General features: G+C 36.5%; 1 protein-coding gene across 4 annotated transcripts in view; it reads right to left on the reverse strand.

The window, feature by feature from the left end:
• Positions 1 to 22,952, reverse strand: part of BRD10 (bromodomain containing 10) — a 108,282-nt gene that overhangs the window by 5,594 nt on the left and 79,736 nt on the right. For all 4 annotated transcript variants that reach the window (XM_023728600.1, XM_004373484.3, XM_023728601.1 and 1 more), the window contains 2 exons: positions 5,114 to 5,229; positions 693 to 880 (listed from right to left, as the gene is read on the reverse strand). In XM_023728600.1, the coding sequence (XP_023584368.1) occupies positions 693 to 880; positions 5,114 to 5,229 (304 nt within the window). The remainder of the gene's footprint in view (positions 1 to 692; positions 881 to 5,113; positions 5,230 to 22,952) is intronic.

Raw genomic sequence — 22,952 nt, forward strand, 5'->3', positions numbered from 1 at the left:
AAAAAAAAAAAACTTATATAACTAAGGAGCCCTGGTGGCACAGTGGTTAAGAGCTTGGCTGCTAACCAAAAGGTCTGCTGTTCAAATCCACCAGCTGCTCCTTGGAAACTCCATGGGGCATTCTACTCTGTCCTATAGGGTCACTATATAGGGTTTGTTTTTATGTAACTAAGGAAAGTTATGAAACCAGATTTATAGAACAATATAATCTGATGAGTTGAAATGAATTACAGATAAACTGATCCAACCTATTATCCTTATTAGAACGATGTGTTCACTCTGGTCTCATTAGGCCATCAATCTCAGTCACTCCTCATTCAAAAACAAAAACAACAGAAAAATCCTCAATTTCACAGTATTAGGGACTTGTCAAGTTTCATTTAAAGCAAACTTCAGAAGTAATGTTCAAAACTAGAACAATAATAAGAAAGAATGGATGACTTCAGGGATTACAGATCAAGGATGTGAGATCTATGATGAGCAGTGATGCGCCCATCGTCAGGCACTGGCTCCAGAAATAACTATAAAAAGCTATAACGACTCCCAGGAAATGTCTTATAAGGATGTAAATACTCCTTCAAAACGTATTTCCCCAATCAATACACTTCATTGACTAGATTATTCTTTACCTCCATAAAACTAAAACTTTTCTTTGTGCTTTTAATGTTGACTAAAAATAGTTTAATGCTTACCTGAATCAAGACGATCTTTCTCCAGGATATCTAGCGGTTCTGTCGAGTCTACAGACTTGCGGACTTCTACTGGAGGAGAGTCTTTTCCAGGGTCTCCTTCACCTTCTTCAGTAGTCCACAGTTCTCTGGTAAATTTATCATGATCAGGCTGTCTTCTGAAATCATCATAGTCTTTCTTTAGGCGGCTCCTGAAATAAAGTACCCAATATAACACAAATAACAAATGTGTATTAAACTCTTGGAAGCTAACCTAACTTTTTAAATTTTTACCTATACGTTGAAATATTTTCAATTAAGCCACTAAAAATATGCTTTAATCTCAAAGGTGCCTAAGACACTTAGTTCAATCTTGCCAATGACAGACTAATCTCTCAAGAAGATAAAATCCAGGGTGTAGGCATAAGAAACTTTACAGATTATTTCTGAAATTTTAGAATAAAGTGTTTGATCATAATGATCACCTGTTTGTCTTTCTAAAGGCTGCTGTTAGACTTATAAAATGAGAGAAAAGTAATCTTTTTTCCCAGCTGCACTGACAAAAAAATTTTTAAGATTGTCTTAAAATTACATATTACAATACAGTTTAAAAAGTCATTTAATAAAAAATCAAATTCTAGACAACAGTATCTATTATTATTACTTTTTTTACCATTATAAAGATAGTAATAAACAAACCAACCCATCATTTAATACTGAGAGTAATGATGTGTAAACTCTTGGGTCTCACTAAAATACTTTTTTTTTTCAAATTAAAAATTATTTACTTCCAATTATTCCTATCAATATTTTTTAAAATTTTATTTTGTTGTTGAGAATATACACAGAACATACACCACCAATTCAACAGTTTCTACATGTACAATTCACTGACACTGATTACATTCTTCGAGTTGTGCAACCATTCTCACCCTCCTTTTCCAAGTTGTTCCTCCTCCATTAACATAAATTCACTGCCCCCTAAGGTTCCTATCTAATCTTTTGAGTTGCTGTTGTCACTTTGGTCCATGTAGATGGTTCTTAAAAGAGCATAACGCTCAAAGCGGACTTTTTTTTACTAGTTAAGCTAAGCTATTACTTGGTGTTAAGAAAACTTCAGGGGATATTTTTGGCTTAAGGTTTAAAGATTATTTCAGGGCAATAGTTTCAAGGGTTCATCCAGCCTCCTGGCTCCAGAAAGTCTGGAGTCCAAGAGAATTTGAAATTCTGTTCTGCAGTTTCTCCCTTCTGACCAGGATTCTTCCATAGAATCTTTGATCAAAACGTTCAGCCATGGTAGTCAGGCACCATCCACTTCTTCTGGTCTTATGGCAAAGGAGGCATTTGCTCATGGAGACAATCAGGTACACATTCCATTTCCTCCTCCTATTCCTGACTCTCCTTCCTCTTAGAAGTATTTTTTATTTAGCGTGGGGGAAAGAAAGCTGAGAAGTGATCTAACTTTCAGAGATACTTTTCACATAAAAAGGTAATAGATGTTTTTGAGAAACTACGGAGAGATGGGAACATTTCCAAATTATTTACATAATATTTTCAGAGATCCCTTATCTTCTGATTTCAACTGAGTTTCTCTACTTCATCCCTAACCTTTACCCTCAAGTTTCTTTTGTTTGTTTTTTAAAAAAATCTGAATGTACACTCTCCAATTTATTTGTAGACACTGGAGTTTAAGTTCCACCTCTGCCATTACTAGCTGTAAGACCTTGGGCAAGTTCCTTAACCTTTCTAAGCATCAGTTTACTTATTTGTAAAATGAGGATAATAATAGTACTTACAGTATGTGTGACATAAATATTCAACAAATGTTAGTTAATAGTTACTCTCAATTTATTTATAGTTTAAATTACAGGTGAAGGATTTATGGAGCATATAAGAGCCATGAGGTACCAGAATGGCTTAACCTGTTGCCACTCAGTCGATTCCCAGTCATAGTGACCCTATAGGACAGAGTAGAACTGCCCCAACAGGGTTTCCAAGGAGTGGCTGGTGGATTTGAACGGCTGACCTTTTGGTTAGCAGCCATAGCTCTCAACCACTGTCCCACCAGGGTCAGCAAAGGGTAACTGTTAAATGAATTTCCCTTTTAAGTCTGTTAAGATTACAATGGAGAAATATCTCTTTGGTGGTAGTCTAAAATCCTCCATTCTCACTCTCAGCTAATGACTCTGCTTCTTATTTCAAAGAAAATGGAAACAGTCAGAAAAGAACTTTCAAATGCTCACAATGCATCTGCAACTTACCTTCATTTGCACTCGCATGCTTTGTCTTCTCGTCTAAGCTAACACTTCAACTGACGCGTCCTGTCTCAGCCTATTAAAGGACATCACTCCAGCAAATGTCCCCTCCTCCACCTGAATCATTTTTGCCTCAAAATTGGATCATTTTCATCAGGTATACAAACATGCTATTTCTTCCATTAATAAACACAAGAAACAAAACAGTCTCTCTTGACCTCAACTTGTCTTTCCAGCTGCTGCCCCATTTCTCTGCTTCACTTTACAGTGAAACTCCATGAAAAAACTGTCTATTCAATATCTTCAATTCCTTGTCTCTAATTCCACTAACAGACTCCTAAAACTTTCACCCACTTCTCCACTGACACCACTTGTCAAAGTTGTCAATAGTCTCCATGGTGCCAAATTCAATAACAAATTCTCTATCTTCCTCAGCCCATCGTGAACAGTGTTCCTTTTTGAAATATTTTCTTTCCCTGATTTCCACAACATTACTCTCTCTTCTGGTTAACCTCCTACCTTACTGAGCACTCCTCAGTCCAGGGCTTTGAACAGATTCATTCTGGTTCAAATCCCTGCTGAGAATTTGCATTTCTAACAGGTTGCCTGCTGAGAATTTGCCTTTCTACCTTAGATATACTGGAATCAGAATCTACATTTTAACAAGATCCCCAGGAGATTCTTATGTATAACTTCCTGGGAATTTGCCAGAAATGCAAATTCTCAACAGGGGTTCGAACCAGAACAAACCAGTTGGAAGCCCTGTCTCAGTCTCTCCTACCAAGTTCTACTCCACCACCTCCAAATGTTGGAATGCCCCAGGGTTCAGTTCTCTTTTCTTCTCTATGCTCACATATAAGGTGATTTCTATCAATCTCATGGCTTTAAATACAATTTATATGCTGACAACTCCCAAATTTATACCTCCAGCCTGGCTTACTCCCTTGAACTCAGACTCATATATCAAAGTGACTACTCAATAACTCCAACGAAATGTCTACAAAACCTATGACACTTAACATGTTGAAATTCGAAACTCTTGAATGCTTCTGATCCGCTCCCAAACCTACTAGTCCTTCAGTCTCTCCTATCTCAATTAATGGCAATTCCAGTATTCTAGTTGTTTAGACCAAAAATCTTGGACGTCTTTTTAATCCTTGCTTTCTCATACCCCACATCCAATCCTTAAGTAAATTCTACCAAATCCTACTTTCAAAATATGTCCAGTATCCAGCCACTCCTCATCATCTGTACTGCTACTATCGTGGTCCAAGGCTCCACCATTTTGACCTAGATTACTGCTATAAAACCCACTGCCGTCAGGTTGATTCCGACTCACAGCGACCCTATGGGACAGGGTAGAACTGCCTCATGGGGTTTCCAAGGCTGTAAATCTTTACAGAAGCAGACTGCCACATTTTTCTCCCATGGAGCGGCCAGTGGGTTCCAACCACTGAACTTTTGGTTAGCCGAGTGCCTTATTGCTATAGTGTAACCGATTACCTGGTTTCATCTTTGTTCCACTTACTAATCTAAACACAGCAGCTACAGTGACTGCTTTAAAACGTAAGTCATATCATGTCCCTCCCTCGGCTTAAAATCTTTCAATGGCTTCTCAACTCACTCAGTAAAAACCAAAGTCCTTAATAAGGACCTGCATGATTTGGCTACCTCCCCCTCTACCTCTTTGTCTCTTATTACTCTCCTCCTCACTCACTCTGCTCTCATTATACTTGCCTCTTTGCATTCCCTCTAAATGTCAAACACACCCCCAATCTTAGAGCTTCTGCATCTGCTATTCCCTCTGCTTTTCTTTCAGATATCTACATGGCTCTCTCCCATTTCCTTCAGGTCTCTGTTCAAACATCACCTAATCAGGGAAGCCTTCCCTGACACCTGACACCGGACACCCTATAAAACAGTAATCCTCAACCCATCCAAACCAGGCTTTACTTTTTATTCATAGCACTTATCACCATCTGACATCTGAGTCTGTCTTTCCTCTATTAGAATGTAAGCCACAACACTGCTTTCTCAGGGCTTAGGAAGTGCCGTGCACAGTGGAGACTCATGAGTATCTGTTAAATTACAAATGACTGGAAAATTACTAAAAGATTTCAGGATATTTTCCTATAATCATAAATCAAGAGCCCTAAGCATAAGCAAAACAGATTATAAAGCTTGAATTACCTGTTTCTTTGAAAAGCTTTCATTAACTTTGGTTCCCATGGCAGCAACTCATTTAAAAGACGGATCAATGTACTATGCAATTCTTTTACAGCTTGTCTCCGAAGATACCATTTACCCTAAAAATATAATTTTTAAAATAAATCCCTTAGGTTTAATTAAAAAAAGAATGTCAATCCTTCTTTTTATAATAAAAAAAAAAAAAAACAAAAAGCAAATAACTCATCAAATAAGTATTTCTTCTTCAGAAGGTTGCAGAAAGGGGGAAAAAGCCTGTAACAAGTCTTATTTAATGTACTGTAAAGATTCTCAATTCTAAAGGAGGAATCTGAAACACATTTCATCAAACTGAGAGACAAAAAATTTTTAAGTTTTTAAAATTGGGTCAATTGTAAAATGTTTTAATAAATCAGTTACTAAATACATGTACATATATAAACATTTATATAGATTTATATACATTCATTAACTCTGTAGACGATATAGCTTACTTCTGTAAAGTTTTTGTAATTTTCTCAAAGAGCAGGAAAAAGAAGGAGAAAAGCTAGGTTTGTTATCATCTCCAAAAGCAGTCTTCTTAACAAAAGTTAACTTCCTTAGGAAATTTTACAATTATTTTACTTTAAAAAATGAGCAGCACAAGAAAAGCAACCAGAACAGTCATTATTTATATACTGTAATGTTATACTAAGATTACTAACTTGTGTAAAGTCATGTGACTTGCATCCAGATCTGCCGGATTCTGAACTCCAAGCCCTTAGAAGACATCACTACCACTTAAAAACTTTATCACATATATTCAACCTGACATAGTTTACCAAAACCTCTGGTATGGACTCACTTCACTACTATACATAGAACTATTTGACTACTGTAGGTATTCAGTAAGTTTATAGGAACAAAAAGTTATATCGCTGGGTAGCCAACTCTCCCTTCACCCCAATGGGAGGCCCATCACTCCAATGGGAGCGTGCACCTAGCATCATCTTACTATGGTTATATAACAACGCTTTCTTTCTTTTTTGTGTAACAGCTTTGAGATGTAATTCATACACTATACAATTTACTCATTGTTTTATTTCTTTTACAACCAAAGACACAAACAAAGCCATATGTGTTAGGGATCACATTTAACATGCATCAAGTTAGACTTCATCCCATGGCAACTGTTAAGTGAGTCAATTGACACATATGCAGAACAGTAAGGCAGAAAGGTATCACTACCTACAGCAAACAGTATTCTAAGTATGTGCATAAATTTCCCAATTTTACCTATAAAACCTCTAACAATTCAGTCATGGAAATTTTAGTCACATATACACCTAAGTGATTAATAGTATAGTTTTAAAACAGAAAACAAATTTTGTGCTTTAACCCAACAGAATTTTCATGTACATAAAAATAAAGAGCTACGTTTCTACCTCTCAGGTTCTACATTTTGGACATGTTTATTAGAAAAAGAGTAGAAGATGTGGGATTATGTGTGCAAGTCCATGTAATGAATATGGAGTGTAGGCTTACTAATTCTTGTGCCTTCTTAGTAGCATGACTAATCATAGTATTATGGAAAAAAACTCAAGAAAAGTAATTTTTATTTCACATACTAACCTAGGCAAGCTTTACTTCTCGTTAGTCACTTTCTAAAAGTACACACGGGATCCAAATTAACAATTAGTTGTACCTCAAAAGTTTATTTTACTCAAAGAAATGTTATGAGATAGTATAAAATGCTTATTGAAACCCACGAAAACAAAATTATTAAATCGATAAACAATAAAACCAAACAATAATAATTTTCATCTAGGAAAGCAAACTTAAATTGAGGAAGACGACAGCTACCCTAAGTCCTTCATGGAATGAGGTAGGATTTTGTTTCAATAGAAAATAAAAAAAATAGGCAGATGGAGATATTTTTTCCTTGAACAAGGTATGTGTGTAAACAGCATTATTTTTCTATTTCTCAACTATTATTTAGCTCAAAAATGAAATAGGGAGTGGGGCAGTAAACTTTCCCTGAGTTAAAGAAAGCAGAGAAGAAAGATAAGGAAAGAAGGTGGGATAAATAGCCTCTTGGTGGTACAATTAACCGCAAGGTGTTACAAGACTAGGGAGCCCTAGGCACATTGAATTCCTCCAATGGGAGGTTACAAAGGGGAAATACAACAGTTACAGAGTTAACTAGGCAGTATGATTGCTGTCTGGATTAGGCTGATGGTGATGGCATGGGGGATGCAGAAGTATTATGGGACAGAAGACCTTAGGACTGGGTAGATGAGGAGCAGAGAAGAGACTGTATTATTTTGAGACATTTGTCAGCTGTGTTTGTGTCTCTACCAAATTGCAGTATCATTTTGAGTAGAAAAGAGTTTTAAAAGGATTATAAAGATTTTATTTTGGTTACTGATTTTTAATTAATCCAATGCCCAGAAATACTACTGAACTAGCCAACTGTGTATAAGAAAGGGGCCTTGAATATTAAACAGAGAATAGATACCGAACTTCCATATAACTCTGTCTTACCCACTTACCTGTCTGGAAATGCCTATGGTCTTCCAACTTTACATATGTTCTTTGGGCTTCTTCCCTTTCTTTATAACATGCATTCTCAACTTGGGTGGTGTGGTGGTGTTGGTACGGTATTTCATTTATAATTTGAAAATGCATACTTAATAATTTTGTATTTGGAAAACAAACCACGAAGTCTATTATTTTTATAATGCAAACTATTGAAAGCACAGATTAATAAAATGTTTTGGCTAGAAGATTCATATAACAAATACAGTGACCTCAATAAAGGGCCATGGTGTATGTGTGTCCATTGTTTTTATGTCTATCAAAAGAGGGCACAGGTTCCAAAACAGTTGAGAAACACTGTTCTGGGATTATTATTAGCTTTTAACCACTTGACAGTAAAAGGGAAACTCATACTGCTTGTCTCACCTTTCATCATCTTCCCTGGTCAAAACGTGATGCTTACAACCCAAGTAGAATTCAAATAATAACATGTCCCTTTCTAGACTGTAGTGGTCTCAGAGTTTCATAGTATACAAAATAATTGATATAAAGAGAAAAGTTATACATTTTAAAAAGAAATTAGTCAGGGATGGTGACAGTGACAATCTGCCTCAGCTTGGGTCTAATAAAAAAAAAATCTATTGGAAATCAAATAAATATTTACTGAACTTTAAAATAGGTCATTAACTAAAAGGCAGTAGTAGCAGAAACTTTTGACTGATCAATTTTATTTACATACACAGATAAGGGAAAAGCCAAGAACAATTATCATGTTTCTTTTAGTATATAATTTTATCGAAGGAACTATCTAAAGTCACACAGGGCAATACTTGTAGACAGAAGTAGACTTTGGACTAGAATCCTAGGTCTCCTGAGTGCTAAAGTCCACTCTCCTTCCACTATACCTACACACAGTTAATTCCTAAAGAAGAAATACATTGTCTGTATTGGATAAGTAGCAGTATATTTACATGTAGGTATTTCTGTAATATAAGAATTAATAATCTCTGAAGTTTGTTTTGTCTAATTGAATTACTAACAGTAATTAAAATTACAGTGATCTAAAGTTTACAAATGAATTAAAAAATATATTTTTACAATTTAAAAATTAATGGAAAAAAGTGAATTAAAAAACAAAAACTATATGAGATCAAATTGACAACAGCAACTCAAAAGATTAGATAGTAAACTTAGGGGGCACTGAGTTTATGTTAATGAGGGAAGAACAACTTGGAAAGGGAGGGTGAGAATGGTTGTACAACTCAAAGAATGAAATCAATGTCACTGAATTGTACATGTAGAAACTGTTGAATTGGTGTATATTCTGCTATGTATATTCTTAACAACAACAAAAATAAAATAAATTATTAAAAAAAAGAAAGAAAAACAAAAGTGAAATAGCAATTTGCCCTATCTACAAACAGATGAGAGAGTATCGGTGTAATAACAATCAGAAAGACCTTAGAGTCTTCATCTGCACTGCTCAACACAGAAGCAGAGATAAAGATGGCAGGTAGATGGAGCAGCAAAAGGCAGTTGGTTAAACAGTGCTGTAACTGTTTCTCTAATAAAAATAATACTTAATAAGCTTGATACATATACATTTAGTCCTGACTTTATAAACAGGTATGTGAATATGTGGATAAATGAACTGTTTTCAATACTGAATTCTCATCTGTTTTCAGGGATAAAAAATATTTTCGTAGATAATCCCAATGTATATGGGAACTTAATAATTCAAACATTTACTGAATGTCACTTAAAAAAGAAGAGAGTAAAATTTTTCTTTTATGAGTCTACTATAAAGTTTAACATAAAATAAAGCATAAATTTCAAGCATGCACCATGGGACCAAAGGCATACAATACAGTCTAAATTTGAAGCTTACCTTTCATTGCTTTCTCATCCAATGTCCACAGCAGCTGCAGATTGCCAGCTCCCTTGCCATGAGATGCCCCAGCTGCCAAACAGTGAAGGTTTATAATCCATAGGGATTATATTATACAAAAAGGAGCTGGTCTCTGGTCATAAGATAAGTCCTTTGCTATATTATGCAGTTTTATAAGTTTTTGAGTTTAGTGTGATACATTAGTATCCTAAGGGGATCATAAAGGAAGGGAGACTTAAAAAAAAAAAAAAAAAAACTTACAAAACTACACAATATTGTAAAATAGAAAGCTGTGTCTCTATGTGCGTGAGATGAGTGAGGAGGGGCACTTACCTTATAGCTAAAGAGCAGCTCCATTCTGCTGCAGTGCACTGGTGTGGGTGTGACATGGCTGGGTGCTGCACAGAGAGGGAGCTGGCAATCAGCTGATGCTGGGGACATTGGACACCTAAACAGAAGAAAAAGAGGAAAACAAATGAATTCCAAATTATTAGATGTCTCATCACCATGGACAGACTTCGCACATTTTAATAAATTTAAACTCTTTGTATGTTAAACTCAGATGAAAGTCACCTGTTTATACAAACTATCCAGTTACTTATAAAGATTTTTCTTCCAACATTTATCTAAATAAAACAGGAATCAATAGTCATATGAAGAACAAAGTAAAATCAAGAATAAATATACAAAGAATGATTGTTTACATTGAGAAGGTTATTACTGTAGCGATAAACATTTCTAATTAAAAAGAATGCTACATAAATATAATGTATATGATAAAAGATTAATGCTACTTTTCTACATACCTTTATTTACAAATATGTTTTTAAAGCATAGAAACACAGATCATGAAAAATATTTATTATTACAGGCCTGGTTCTTGTCACAGACATAAATCTCGTGGCAGAAAAGGGACTAAGTAATAATGTACCATGCTTTTCAAATAAAATGCAAATAACTTTTCAGAAAAGCCAAATGGGTCCCTCCCTACACAAAGATAACTTATTTAAAATCATTAGCAATATCCAAAGGTAGCTTGCAAATAATCTAAACTCATATGTATAAAAGCAAAGCACGAATCAAATTAACTCTAATTTAGCATTTTTATAAACCAATTATTTGACATTCATTTCAGTCTAATAAGAGGTAGAAAGATAATAATATATTCAATAAATATTCATTTTTCTTTCTTATTGCTTACCTAAAGAAACTACCACCATATTCACTGTTCTATTTTCCTGCATATTCAGTTTTGGAGGTAAAATATCACATCTTGTCAACATACAGTCCCTTGAAAAACCACTTGTTTAATAATATAGTGACATATTTGCATATTAATATGAAAAAAAAGTATTTTAACATTGCCAGCAGTTCTAATATAAACTATCATTTATATGCTAGTATTTTCTCAAGATAGTCTCAATTTTCATAAAAGACTAACAGAAAAGGAAAGTATTTGTATTTTACATTAAAACCATTTCACACTGACTAGCATATATATTTACATTATATTTCTAAATCAGCAATTGAGTAGAAGGCATGAAGACAAACAACTACAGCAAAGATGAGAATCTTGCGAATTTCTGTCATTTGGCTTTATCGAGAGGAAAAAGCTGGGTGACATATCATATCCGTGTAAGGTGGTTTACTACTATTGGGGAAGAAAATCTAAAAATATACATGTAACAGATGGCACACGATCATTTTCATTTAGAAAGAAAGAATGAACCACGAACTAAAAATTCACTGGCTGAGTATCTGAGTTTGATTCTCTTCAGTAAACTGATGGCAGCAAACAAGTTGAGGACATTTTATCAAACTTGTATATGTTATCAGAAAGGTGGGTTCTCCAGCAATTTGCCGCGGGATCTGAATCACTATGTAATGTATATGTATGTGGCATGATCAGGGCATAAAAAGTTCCACGTAAGTGAAATTAAGACTGGGAATACCTTAAAAGCCGGGACAGTGTCCTACTTATTTTTACAGTGTCCTACTTATTTTTACTTTCTCAGACTCTATCACAATGCCTGTTACACAGTAGGCCCACAATAAGTATTCGACTACATAAATAAATTTCCTAGATAACTGAGGTTTCCTCCTTGGATGCAAAACATTAAAAATATTGATAGGAATGTTTCTAAAATGTAAGTCAGGTTTTCTAAACAACACAATGACTATTATTTAACTCCTGATGACTTGGGTCATCATCATAAATAAGTTACTGGGTTATGTTGTAATACAGTGACTCTCAGGCACTACTGAGGTTTCTAGGGCCATTTATTTCTATATTCCTGTATTAAATGGTTATCAACTATTATACTTAAGCTCCTAAGCTCTGCATTTGCAGGTTTTTTTCAACTGTCTTTTAAAAAATTATTTATCAGTGCTTCATGTTACTGCCAACAAATCTGGCTTAAACTTCTCTCATCCTAATTTAAAGCACATATACATTAGAGGAGTACATGTACATTGAAAGAAATTGGTCCACATAAGGCCTTTTTCTATTTTGAAGTACTAGAGCATTTGTATATGGACTTTGTGGCCTCTGTTTAGACTCCTTTTGCTCTCTGCTGGATTCCAGGTTAATTTTCCTTCGGTATACAACAGATCATTTTTGTCTTTTTCTACAGTCGGCTAAAAGAGGAGGAAAGTTGTATTAGTGTCTAGTCCTCAAGTTTTTTGATACTATTCTTTCACAAAAGGCATTGAACTATTCCATCTTTCAACTTTAGGGTCTTTCAAAAGATTTGGGTATCTTTTTTAATGGTGGTGGAATGACTGGAAAAGGACAGTGATAATGATTCCACAACTTGAAGAATGTAATCAATGTCACTGAATTCTACCTATAGAAATTGCTGAGGTATATGTTTCATTATATGTATTTTTACCATAATTAAAAACGACCAAAAAACAGAATGATTGAAACTCATTTTTCTGCCTTAAGCATTCCAAGACATCATAACTTTAAATTTTTACTACTCTGTTACCAAGTGATTTTGCTTTTAAATTCAATTTTCTAGAATTCCTGTCCACAGAGGGTAGCAAAGTAACTGTTAAACCCAAATAGATGATAATACAAATTTATTTTGGAATTTGAAAAATATCTGACATTTAAAATGTTACTTATACTTAATTAAGTGTGTGTGAGATTTAGAATTCAATAGAGTTTAAGGCAAATCATAAAGCCACACTATGAAGCTGTGGGAGCCCTGGTGGCGCAATGGTTAGTTGCTCAGCTACTAACAGAAAGGTCGGTGGTTCGAACCCAGCCAGTGGTGCTGTGGGAGAAAAGACCTGGCGATCTACTCCTGTAAAGACTTTAGCCTAGGAAACCCTATGGGGCAGTTCTACTCTGTCCTACAGAGTCACTATGAGTCGGAATCAACTCGACAGCACACAGTAACAATACAAGAAGTTGTGACTACAGAAGAATCTGCCACTGGGTTCAACTCTTCCTGAAAGCTCACTCCATGTTGGGAATATACAGCATTAACTCTCTGCCTGTTGTAAAAATACCATACAACCCTTTCCCCTTTTAACTGAAATTTTCTCTGGAAGAGGTATATAAATACTGTTTTAATGAGAGGTTCCCCAACAGGATGCAAACTATATGCCAAACTGAAGTAGAAAGAGTAAGCACTACCAACAAGGATTAAAACCCTGTTCTTAGTAGAGAAGAGTAGTAATCAAAGGAAAAAAATACCTGAAAGCAAAATTTACCACAGATAAATGAGGATAATTCGTTCTTAGATAACTCAGTGACAATGGTCAATTAAAACTGTCTTACCAGTTTTATATTGTTTTAATTCACATTTCCTGTCATCCAGCTCTCCTTTCTCACTTTTATATTGAACATGTTGGTTAACATCTGATTCTTCATTAAGTCCGCATATTATCTGCCTCTCCACCCTATTCTCACTCCACATACAAATATGTAATTAAAGGAAGTGAGCAAGTGTCTTGGGTTTCTGGTGACTTCTGAATAAACACAGCTTGAAAATAAGAGACCAATCTTTGGATCAACCACCTGTCTGCCAGTTCGTCATACTGTGGTGGCTTGCAGGTTGCTGTAATGCCGGAAGCTATGCCACTGGTATTTCAAACGGCAGCAGGGTCACTGATGGTGGACAGGTTTCAGCGGAGCATGCAGACTAAGACAGACTAGAAATAAGGACTTAGTGATCTACTTCTGAAAAAAAAGGCCAGTGAAAACCTCATGAATAGCAGTGGAACATTATCTGATATAATGCCCAAAGATGAGCCCCTCAGGTTGGAAGGCACCGAAAATACGACTAGGGAAGAGCTGCCTCCTCAAAGGACAGTGGATCTTAATAACATGAATGGCGTCAAGCTTTTGGGACTGTCATTTGCTGATGTGGCACGACTCAAAAAGAGAAGAAACAGCTGCAAACATCCATTAGTAATCAGAATGTGGAATGTACGAAGCATGACTCTAGGAAAATTAGAAGTTGTCAAAAATAAAATGGAATGCTTGAAGACTGATATCCTAGGCATTAGTGAGCTGAAATGGACTGGTATTAGCTACTTTGAATCAGATAATCATACAGTCCAGTATGCTGGGAACGACAAATTGGAGAGGAAGGGTATTGCATTCATTGTCAAAAAGAACATTTCAAGATCCATGCGAAAGTACAATGCTGTCAGTGATAGGATAACATCCATATGCCTACAAGGAAGACCAGTTAATATGACTATTATTCAAATTTATGCACCAACTACTAATGCCAAAGATGAAAAAATTAAAGATTTTTACCTACTTCGGTGCTTGAAATTCATCAAACATGGAATCAAGACGTACCGACAATTACTGGTGAATGAAATATAACAGTTGGAAATGAAGAAGGATTAGTATTTGGAAAATACGGTGATAGAAATGACACTAGAGATCATTATGATAGAATTTTGTAAGACCAACAACCTATTTATTGGAAATACCTTTTTTCAACATGAATGGTGACTGTACACATGGACCTCACCAGATGGAATACACAGGAATCAAATCGACTACATTTATGGAAAGAGACGATGGAGAAGCTCAATATCATCAGTCAGAACACGGCCAGAGGCCAACTATGCAACAGATCATCAATTGCTCATATGCAAGTTCAAGGTGAAGCTGAAGAAACTTAAAAGAAATCCACCAGTGTCAAAGTACAACCTTGAGTATATGCTACCTGAATTTAGAGACCATTTAAAGAATAGACTTGATGGACTGAAAACTAATGAGTGAAGACCAGATGAGTTGTGAGATGACATCATACGTGAAGAAAGCAAAAGGTCATTAAAAAGACAGGAAAGAAAGAAAAGACCAAAATGGATGTCAGCAGAGATCCTGAAATTTGCTCTTGAACATAGCTAAAGCAAATGAAAGAAATGATGAAGTAAAAGAGCTGAACAGAAGATTTCAAAGGGATGCTCAAGAAGACAAAGTATTATAATAAGGGAGGAACACGCTTGGCATTTCTCAAGATGAAAGAAATGAAGAAAAAATTCAAGCCTCAAATTGCAATACTAAAGGATTCTATGGGCAAATGTATTGAATGACACAGGAAGCATCAAAAGAAGATGGAAGGGATACACAGAATCACTGTACCAAAAAGAACTGGTTGACGTCCAACCATTTCAGGAGGTAGCATATGATCAAGAACCAATGGTATTTAAGGAAGAAGTCTAAGCTGCACTGAAGGCACTGGCAAAAAACAAGGCTCCGGGAACTGACAGAATACTAATCAAGATGTTTTAACAATCGGATGCACCACTGAAAGAGTTCACTCGTCTATGCCAAGAAATTTGGAAGACAGTTACCTAGCCAAATGACTAGAAAGGATACATATTTGTGCCCACTACAAAGAAAAGTGATCCAACAGAATGCAGACATTATCGAACAATATCATTAATATCACACGCAAGTAAATTCTGCTGAAAATAATTAAAAAATAACTGCAGCAGTACATCAACAGGGAACTGCCAGAAACTGAAGCCATATTCACAACAGGATGTGAATGAGGGGTATCACTGCTGATGTCAGATGCATCCTGGCTGAAAGCAAAGAACAGTAGAAAGATGTTTCCTTGTGTTTTAATGACTATGCAAAGGCATTCAACTGTGTGGGGATCATAACAAATTATGGATAACATTGCAAAGAATGGGAATTCCAGAGCATTTAATTGTGCTCATGAGGAACCTGTACACAGACCAAGAGGCAGCTGTTCAAACAGAACAAGAGGATACTGCATGGTTTAAAAACAGAAAAGGTGTGCGTCAGTGTTGTATCCTTTCACCATACTTATTCAATCTGTATGCTGAGCAAATAATCTGAGAAGCTGGGCTATATGAAAAAGAACGTGGTATCACGATTGGCAGAAGACTCATTAACAGCCTGCGATATGCATATCACACAACCTTGCTTGCTGAAAGTGAAGAGGACTTGAAGCATTTACTGATGAAGATTAAAGACTACAGCCTTCGGTATTCACTATATCTCAACATAAAGAAAACAAAAATCCTCACAACTGGACCAAAAAGCAACATCATGATAAACAGAGAAAGGAATGAAGTTGAGGATTTCATTTTACCTGGATCCACAATCTACGCCCAAGAAGAAACAGTTAAGAAACCAAACGATGTATTGCACTGGGCAAATCTGTTGCAAAAGACTTCTTTAAAGTGTAAAAAACCAATGATGTCACTTTGAGGACTAAGGTGCACCTGACCCAACACATGGTATTTTCAATTGCCTCATATGCATGTGAAAGCTAAACAATGAATAAGAAGACCAAAGAATTGAAGCCTTTGAATTATGGTGTTGGTGAAGAATACTGAATATATCATTGACTGCCAGAAGAACAAACCAACCTGTCTTGGAAGAAGTACAGCCAGAATGCTCATTAGAAGCAAGGATGGTGAGACTTTGTTATCACATACCTTGGACATATTATCAGGAGGGACCAGTCCCTGGAGAAGGACATTATGCTTTGTAAAGTAGAGGGTCAGCAAAAAAGAGGAACACCCTCAACGAGATGGTCTGACACAGTGGCTGCAACAATGGGCTCAAACATAGCAACGATTGTTAGGATGGTGCAGGACAGGCAGTGTTTCGTTCTGTTGTACACAGGGTCACTATGAGTCGGAACCAGCTCAATGGCACCTAACAACAACAATCTTTGTATCCCTACCAAATGCCTGCTACTACACATAGCACATTGAAGACATTCAGAAAGTATCTGCTGAACGAATAAGACCTGAATCTGTAACTAAGTGAAGTAAGTAAATTTATGTCATCCATCGTGCAGGGTTTCCAAAATGTCATTTTAACATTAAAATGCTCTGGCTATATATGACTATTTAGAGACAAAATGACTTTCTTCCCCACAGCTGGGAGAGTTTTCCATTTTGTTAACCATTAAATGGTTTATCAGAAGATCTGGAATAAGAAAACATAATGATACTAAAAAAAACCCCTTAATTTTCAGGATAATTTAGAGCCTATTATAATCATAAACCACCCACACGTCTGTCAGTTTGTCTTACTATGGAGACTTGCGTGTTGCTGTGATGCTGGAAGCTATGCCACTGGTATTCAAATACTAGCAAGGGTCACCCACGTTGGACAGGTTTCAGCGGCGCTTCCAGACTCAGACAGATTAGGAAGAGCGGCCCAGTGGTCTACTCTTGAAAAGAATTAGTCAGAGAAAACTTTAGGAATAGCAGCGGAACACTGTCTGATATAGTGCCGGATGGTAAGCCCCTTAGGTTGGAAGGCACTCAAAATACGACTGGGTGGGGAAAAGTTGCTTCCTCAAAGCAGAGATGACCTTAATGACATGGATGGAGCCAAGCTATCGGGATCTTCATTTGCTGATGTGGAACGACTCAAAATGAGAAGAAACAGCTGCAAACATCCATTCATAATCAGTACGTGGAAGAACCCTGAGAGCAGCTCGAGAAAAACAAATAGCCACATACAGAGGGGAAACAATACGACTAAGCTCTTATTACTTGGCAGAAACCATGCAGGCAAGAAGGCAATGGGATGACATATACAACACCTTGACAGAAAAAAATTTCCAGCCAAGAATAACATATCCTGCAAAACTCTTGTTCAAGCATGATGATATTACGACATTTCCAGATAAACAGAAATTAAGGGACTACGTAAAAACGAAACCAAACTTACAAGAATTATTAAAGGGAGTCCTTCAGTCTGAGAACAAACAACATCAGACAACAGCCTGAATCTAGGATGCAAGATTGTACCAGCCAGATACCAAACTAGGAAATGAACTCTCAAGGACTATCCAAAACCAAAAGAACTACAACAGGGAACCAGAGAGGTTAATCTGTAAATGACCAAAACATCAGAACAACAAAAGAGGGAATAAATGGTGTAGGTCTAGAACCTTCTAATGGAGAGGAAGGCAAGGCGATGCCAACTAATAATAGACTGGTTCAAAACTCAGAAGATAAGGGTAAATTTCAAGGTAACCACAAAGAAAGTTAACAAACCTACTCATCAAAATAAAGAAGAAAAACATAAAATCTCAGTAAAAACAAAAATTTACAAAAACAAAAGACATGGAAAAAAAAAAACCACAAACAAAAGGAATTCAGCACAGAAGAGGAATACAGAAAATGTCAGCACCACAAAAAAAAGCACTACAAAATGACAGCAATAAACTCATACCTAACAATAATTACACTGAATGTAAATGGCCTAAATGCACCCATAAAGAGATGGATGGTGACAGAATGGATAAAAACAAAAAAAAAAGATCCATCAACATGATGCCTACAAGAGAGACACCTCAGAAACAAAGACATAAATTTATTAAAAATCAAAGGATGGGAAAAACTATATCAAGCAAACATCTACCAAAAAAGAGCAGCAGTGGCAATACTAATCTGAGATAAAATAGACTTTAAAACAAAATTCACCATAAAAGACAAAGAAGAACACTACGTAATGATTAAAGGGACAATCCATCATGAAGACATAACCATAATAAACATCTACACACTCAATGACAGGGCTCCAAAATACATAAAACAAACTTTAACAGCACAGAAAAGAGAAATTGACAGTTCGATAATAGTAGGAGACTTTAACACACCACTAGGTAAAGGGCAAAACATCTAGAAAGAAACTCAATAAAGATACAGAAGACCTAAAGGGCACAATCAGCCAGCCTGACCTCACAGACAGATATAGAACACTCCACCCAACAGCTGCGAAGTACACATTCCTTTCCAACGTGCATGGAACGTTCTCCAGAATAGGCCACATCTTAGGCCATAGAGAGCAACCCTTAACAAAATCCAAAACACTGAGATAACACAAAGTATCTTCTCCGACCACAATGCCATCAAGATGGAAATCAACAACAGGAAGAGCAAGGAAAAAAAAAATCAATTACAAGGAAACTGAATAACATCCTGTTTGAAAACCACTAGATAATAGAAGAAATCAGAGATGGAATCAACAAATTCCTAGAATCAAATGAGAATGAAAACACTTCATACCAAAACCTTTGGGACACAGCAAAGGCAGTCCTCAGAGGGCAATTTATAGCAATAGACGCACCTATCAAAAAAGAAAGGGACAAAATCAAAATATTAACTACACAACTCAAACACATACAGAACAGCAAAAAAAGCCCACAGCCACCAGAAGAAAGGAAATAATAAAGAGCAGAGCAGAAATAAATGAAACAGAGACTAGAAAAACAACAGAAAGAATCAACAAAAGTTGGTACTTCAAAAGGATCAACAAAATCAACAAATCACTGGCCAAATCAACAAAAGAAAAACAGGAGAGGACGCATATAACCCAAATAAGAAATGAAATGGGGGACATTATAACAGACACAACTGAAAAAAAAAAAAGGATCATAACAGAGTATTATGAAAATCTATACTCCAAAATTTGAAAACCTAGAGGAAATGGATAAATTTCTAGAAACACACTACCTACCCAAACTAATGAAAAGTGATGTTGAAAATCTGAACAGACCCATAACAAGACAAGATATTGAAAAGGTAATAAAAAAAAATTTTCAACAAAAAAAAGCCCTGGCCCAGATGGCTTCACTGGAGAATTTTACCAAACATTTAGAGAAAAGCTCACACCAGTACTACTCAAACTATTTCAGAAAATACAAAAGGAAGGGACACTTCCAAAATCATTTTATGAAGCCAGCATAACCCTGATACCAAAACAGGGCAAAGACACCACAAGAAGAGAAAATTATACACCAATATCTCTCATGAATATAGATGCAAAAATTCTCAAAAAAATTCTAGCCAACAGAATTCAGCATCATATCAAAAAAAAAAAAAAAAAAAAAAACCACACCAAGACCAAGAAGGATTCGTATCAGGTATGGAAGGATGGTTCAACGTTAGAAAATCAATCTTGTAATCTACCACATAAATAAAAGGAAAGAATCACATGATCATCTCAATCGATACAGAAAAGGCATCTAACAAAGTCCAACACCCATTCCTGATAAAAATTCTCAATAAAATAGGTAAAGAAGGGAAATTTCTAAACATAATAAAAGGCATTGACGCAAAACCAACAGCCAATATCATTCTTAATGGAGAGCGGCTGAAAACACTCCCCTTGAGAACAGGAACAAGACAAGGATGCCCTTTATCACCACTCCTATTTAACACTGTGCTGGTAGTCCTAGCTAGACCAATAAGGCAAGAAAAATAAATAAAGGGCATCCAAATTGGTAATCAAGATGTTAAACTGGCCCTATTTTGCAGATGATATGATACTATACATAGAAAACCCAAAAGATTCCACAAGAAAACTACTGGAACTAATAGAAAGATTCAGCACAGTAGCAGGATACAAGACAAACACACAAAAGCAGTTGGATTCCTATACACCGATAAAGAGAACAGTGAAAAGGAAATCAGGAAAACAATATCATTTATAATAGCCCCTAAAAAGAGAAATTACTTAAGAATAAATCTAACCAGAAATGTAAAAGACCTATGCAAAGAAAACTACAAAACACCACCGCAAGAAACCCAAAGAGATCTATTTGAATAGAAACACATACCATTCTCATAGATAGGTAGACTCAACATTGTGAAAATGACAATTCTACCCAAAGCAATTTACAAATACAATGAAATCTCGATCCAAATACCACCAACATTCTTTAAAGAGATGGAAAAACTAACCATTAACTTTATATGGAAAGGGAAGAAGCCCTGGATAAGTAAAGTACTAGTGAAGAAGAATAAAGTAGGAGGACTTGAACTACCTGACCTCAGAACCTATTGTACAGCTATGGTAGTCAAAACAGCCTGGTACTGGAAAAACAACAGATACACTGACCAATGGAACAGAATTGAGAACCCACATGTAAATCAATCCAACTACAGTCACCTAATCTTTCACGAGGGCTCAAAGTCAATCAAATGGGGAAAAGACAGTCTTTTTAACAAATGGTGCTGGCAAAACTGGATGTCAACCTGCAAAAAAAAGAAACAGGACCCATACCTCACACCATACACAAAAACTAATTCAAAATGGTTCAAAGACCTAAATATAAAGTCAAAAACTATAAAGTTCATAGAAGAAAAAATAGGTTCAATGCTAGAGGCCCTAATACATGACATTAGCAGGATACAAACCATAACCAACACATGAACTCCAGAAGATAAGCTGGATAACTGGGATCTTGTAAAAATTAAACACTTATGCTCATCAAAAGACTTCACCACAAGGGTAAAAAGAGAAGCTACTGATCTGGGAACAAATTTTGGGCCATTACAAATCAGACAAAGGTCAAATCTCTAAAATCAACAAGAAAATCCAACACCTCTACAACAAAAAGACAAATAACCCAATTAAAAAATGGGCAGAGGAAATGAACAGACACTTCACCAAAGAAGACATTCAAGCGGCCAACAGACAAATCAGGAAATGCTCACGATCACTAGTCATTAGAGAAATGCAAATTAAAACCACAATGAGATGCCATCTCACCCTGGCATTACTGGCACGAATCAAAAACACTGGAAATAACAAATGCTGGAGAGGCTGCAGAGAGATCGGAACTCTTATGCACTGCTGGTGGGAATGCAAAATGATACAACCATTTTGGAAAATGATATGGTGCTTCCTTAGAAAGCTAGAAATAGAAATACCATATGATCCAGCAATCCCACTCCTAGGAATATATCCTAGAGAAATAAGAACCATCACATGAATAGACACATGCACACCCATGTTCATGGCAGCATTGTTCATAATAGCAAAAAGATGGAAACAATGTAGGTGCCCATCAACAGATGAATGGATAAACAAACTATGGTACATACACACAATGGAGTACTACACAACCATAAAGAACAATGATGAATCTGCAAAGCATCTCATAACATGGATGTATCTGGAGATCATTATTCCAATAAGCCAATCACAAAAGGACAAATATTGTCTGAGAGCATGACTGTAAAAACTCATGAAAAGCTTTACACACAAAAAGAAACAATCTTTGATGGTTACGAGGGAGCGGAGGAGTGGTGGGGAATACTAAATAGACAATAGAAAAAAGGTAACTTTGGTGAAGCGTAAGACAGTACACAATACTGGGGAAGCCAGCACAACTTCCATAAGGCAAGGTCATGAAAGCTACACAGACACATCCAAACTCCTGAGGGACTGAACTGCTGGGCTGAGGGCTGTGAGGACCATGGTCTAGCGGAACATCTGGTGCAACTGGCATAATATTGTTTATAAAGAAAATGTTCAACATTCTACCTTGGTGAGTAGTGTCTGGGGTCTTAAATGCCTGTGAGCCGCCATCTAAGATACTCCACTGGTCTCACCCCTTCTGGAGCAAGAGAGAATGAAGAAAACAAGACAGAAGGGAAAGATTAGTCCGAAGGACTAATGGACCACAACTACCCCGGTCTCCACCAGATTGAGTCCAGTACAACTAGATGGTGTCCAGCTGCCACCACTGACTGCTCTGACACGGATTACGATAGAGGGTCCTGGACAGAGCTGGAGAAAAATGTACAACAAAATTCTAACACACAAAAAAAGACCGGGGTAGAGCCAAGATGGTGGTGTAGTAAGATGCTTCCTATGTCCCTCTTACAACAAAGACCTGGAAAAACAAGTGATTTGATTCATATGAATATCTAGGAGCCCTGAACAAGGCAAAGTTGAGGAATCGGACTGAGTGACCGGGGGAGAGGGAGACAGTTCAGAAGAAGCCAGCCGCACCACAGCAGCGGCGGCGGGATGGCAACTCTTCAGCTGCACCAGCAACTTCCCAGCCGCGCCGGGTCGGCAGTGAAGCAGGCAAACAGCTGTGTGCACACTCAGAAAGCAGGTTCCACATCGAGAGAGATCCGGCAGCAGAGATTCTGCTTGGACACTCTGAA

This window comes from Trichechus manatus, unplaced genomic scaffold (genome assembly GCF_000243295.1).
Source record: "Trichechus manatus latirostris isolate Lorelei unplaced genomic scaffold, TriManLat1.0 scaffold00025, whole genome shotgun sequence".
NCBI classification, from domain to species: Eukaryota; Metazoa; Chordata; class Mammalia; order Sirenia; family Trichechidae; genus Trichechus; species Trichechus manatus.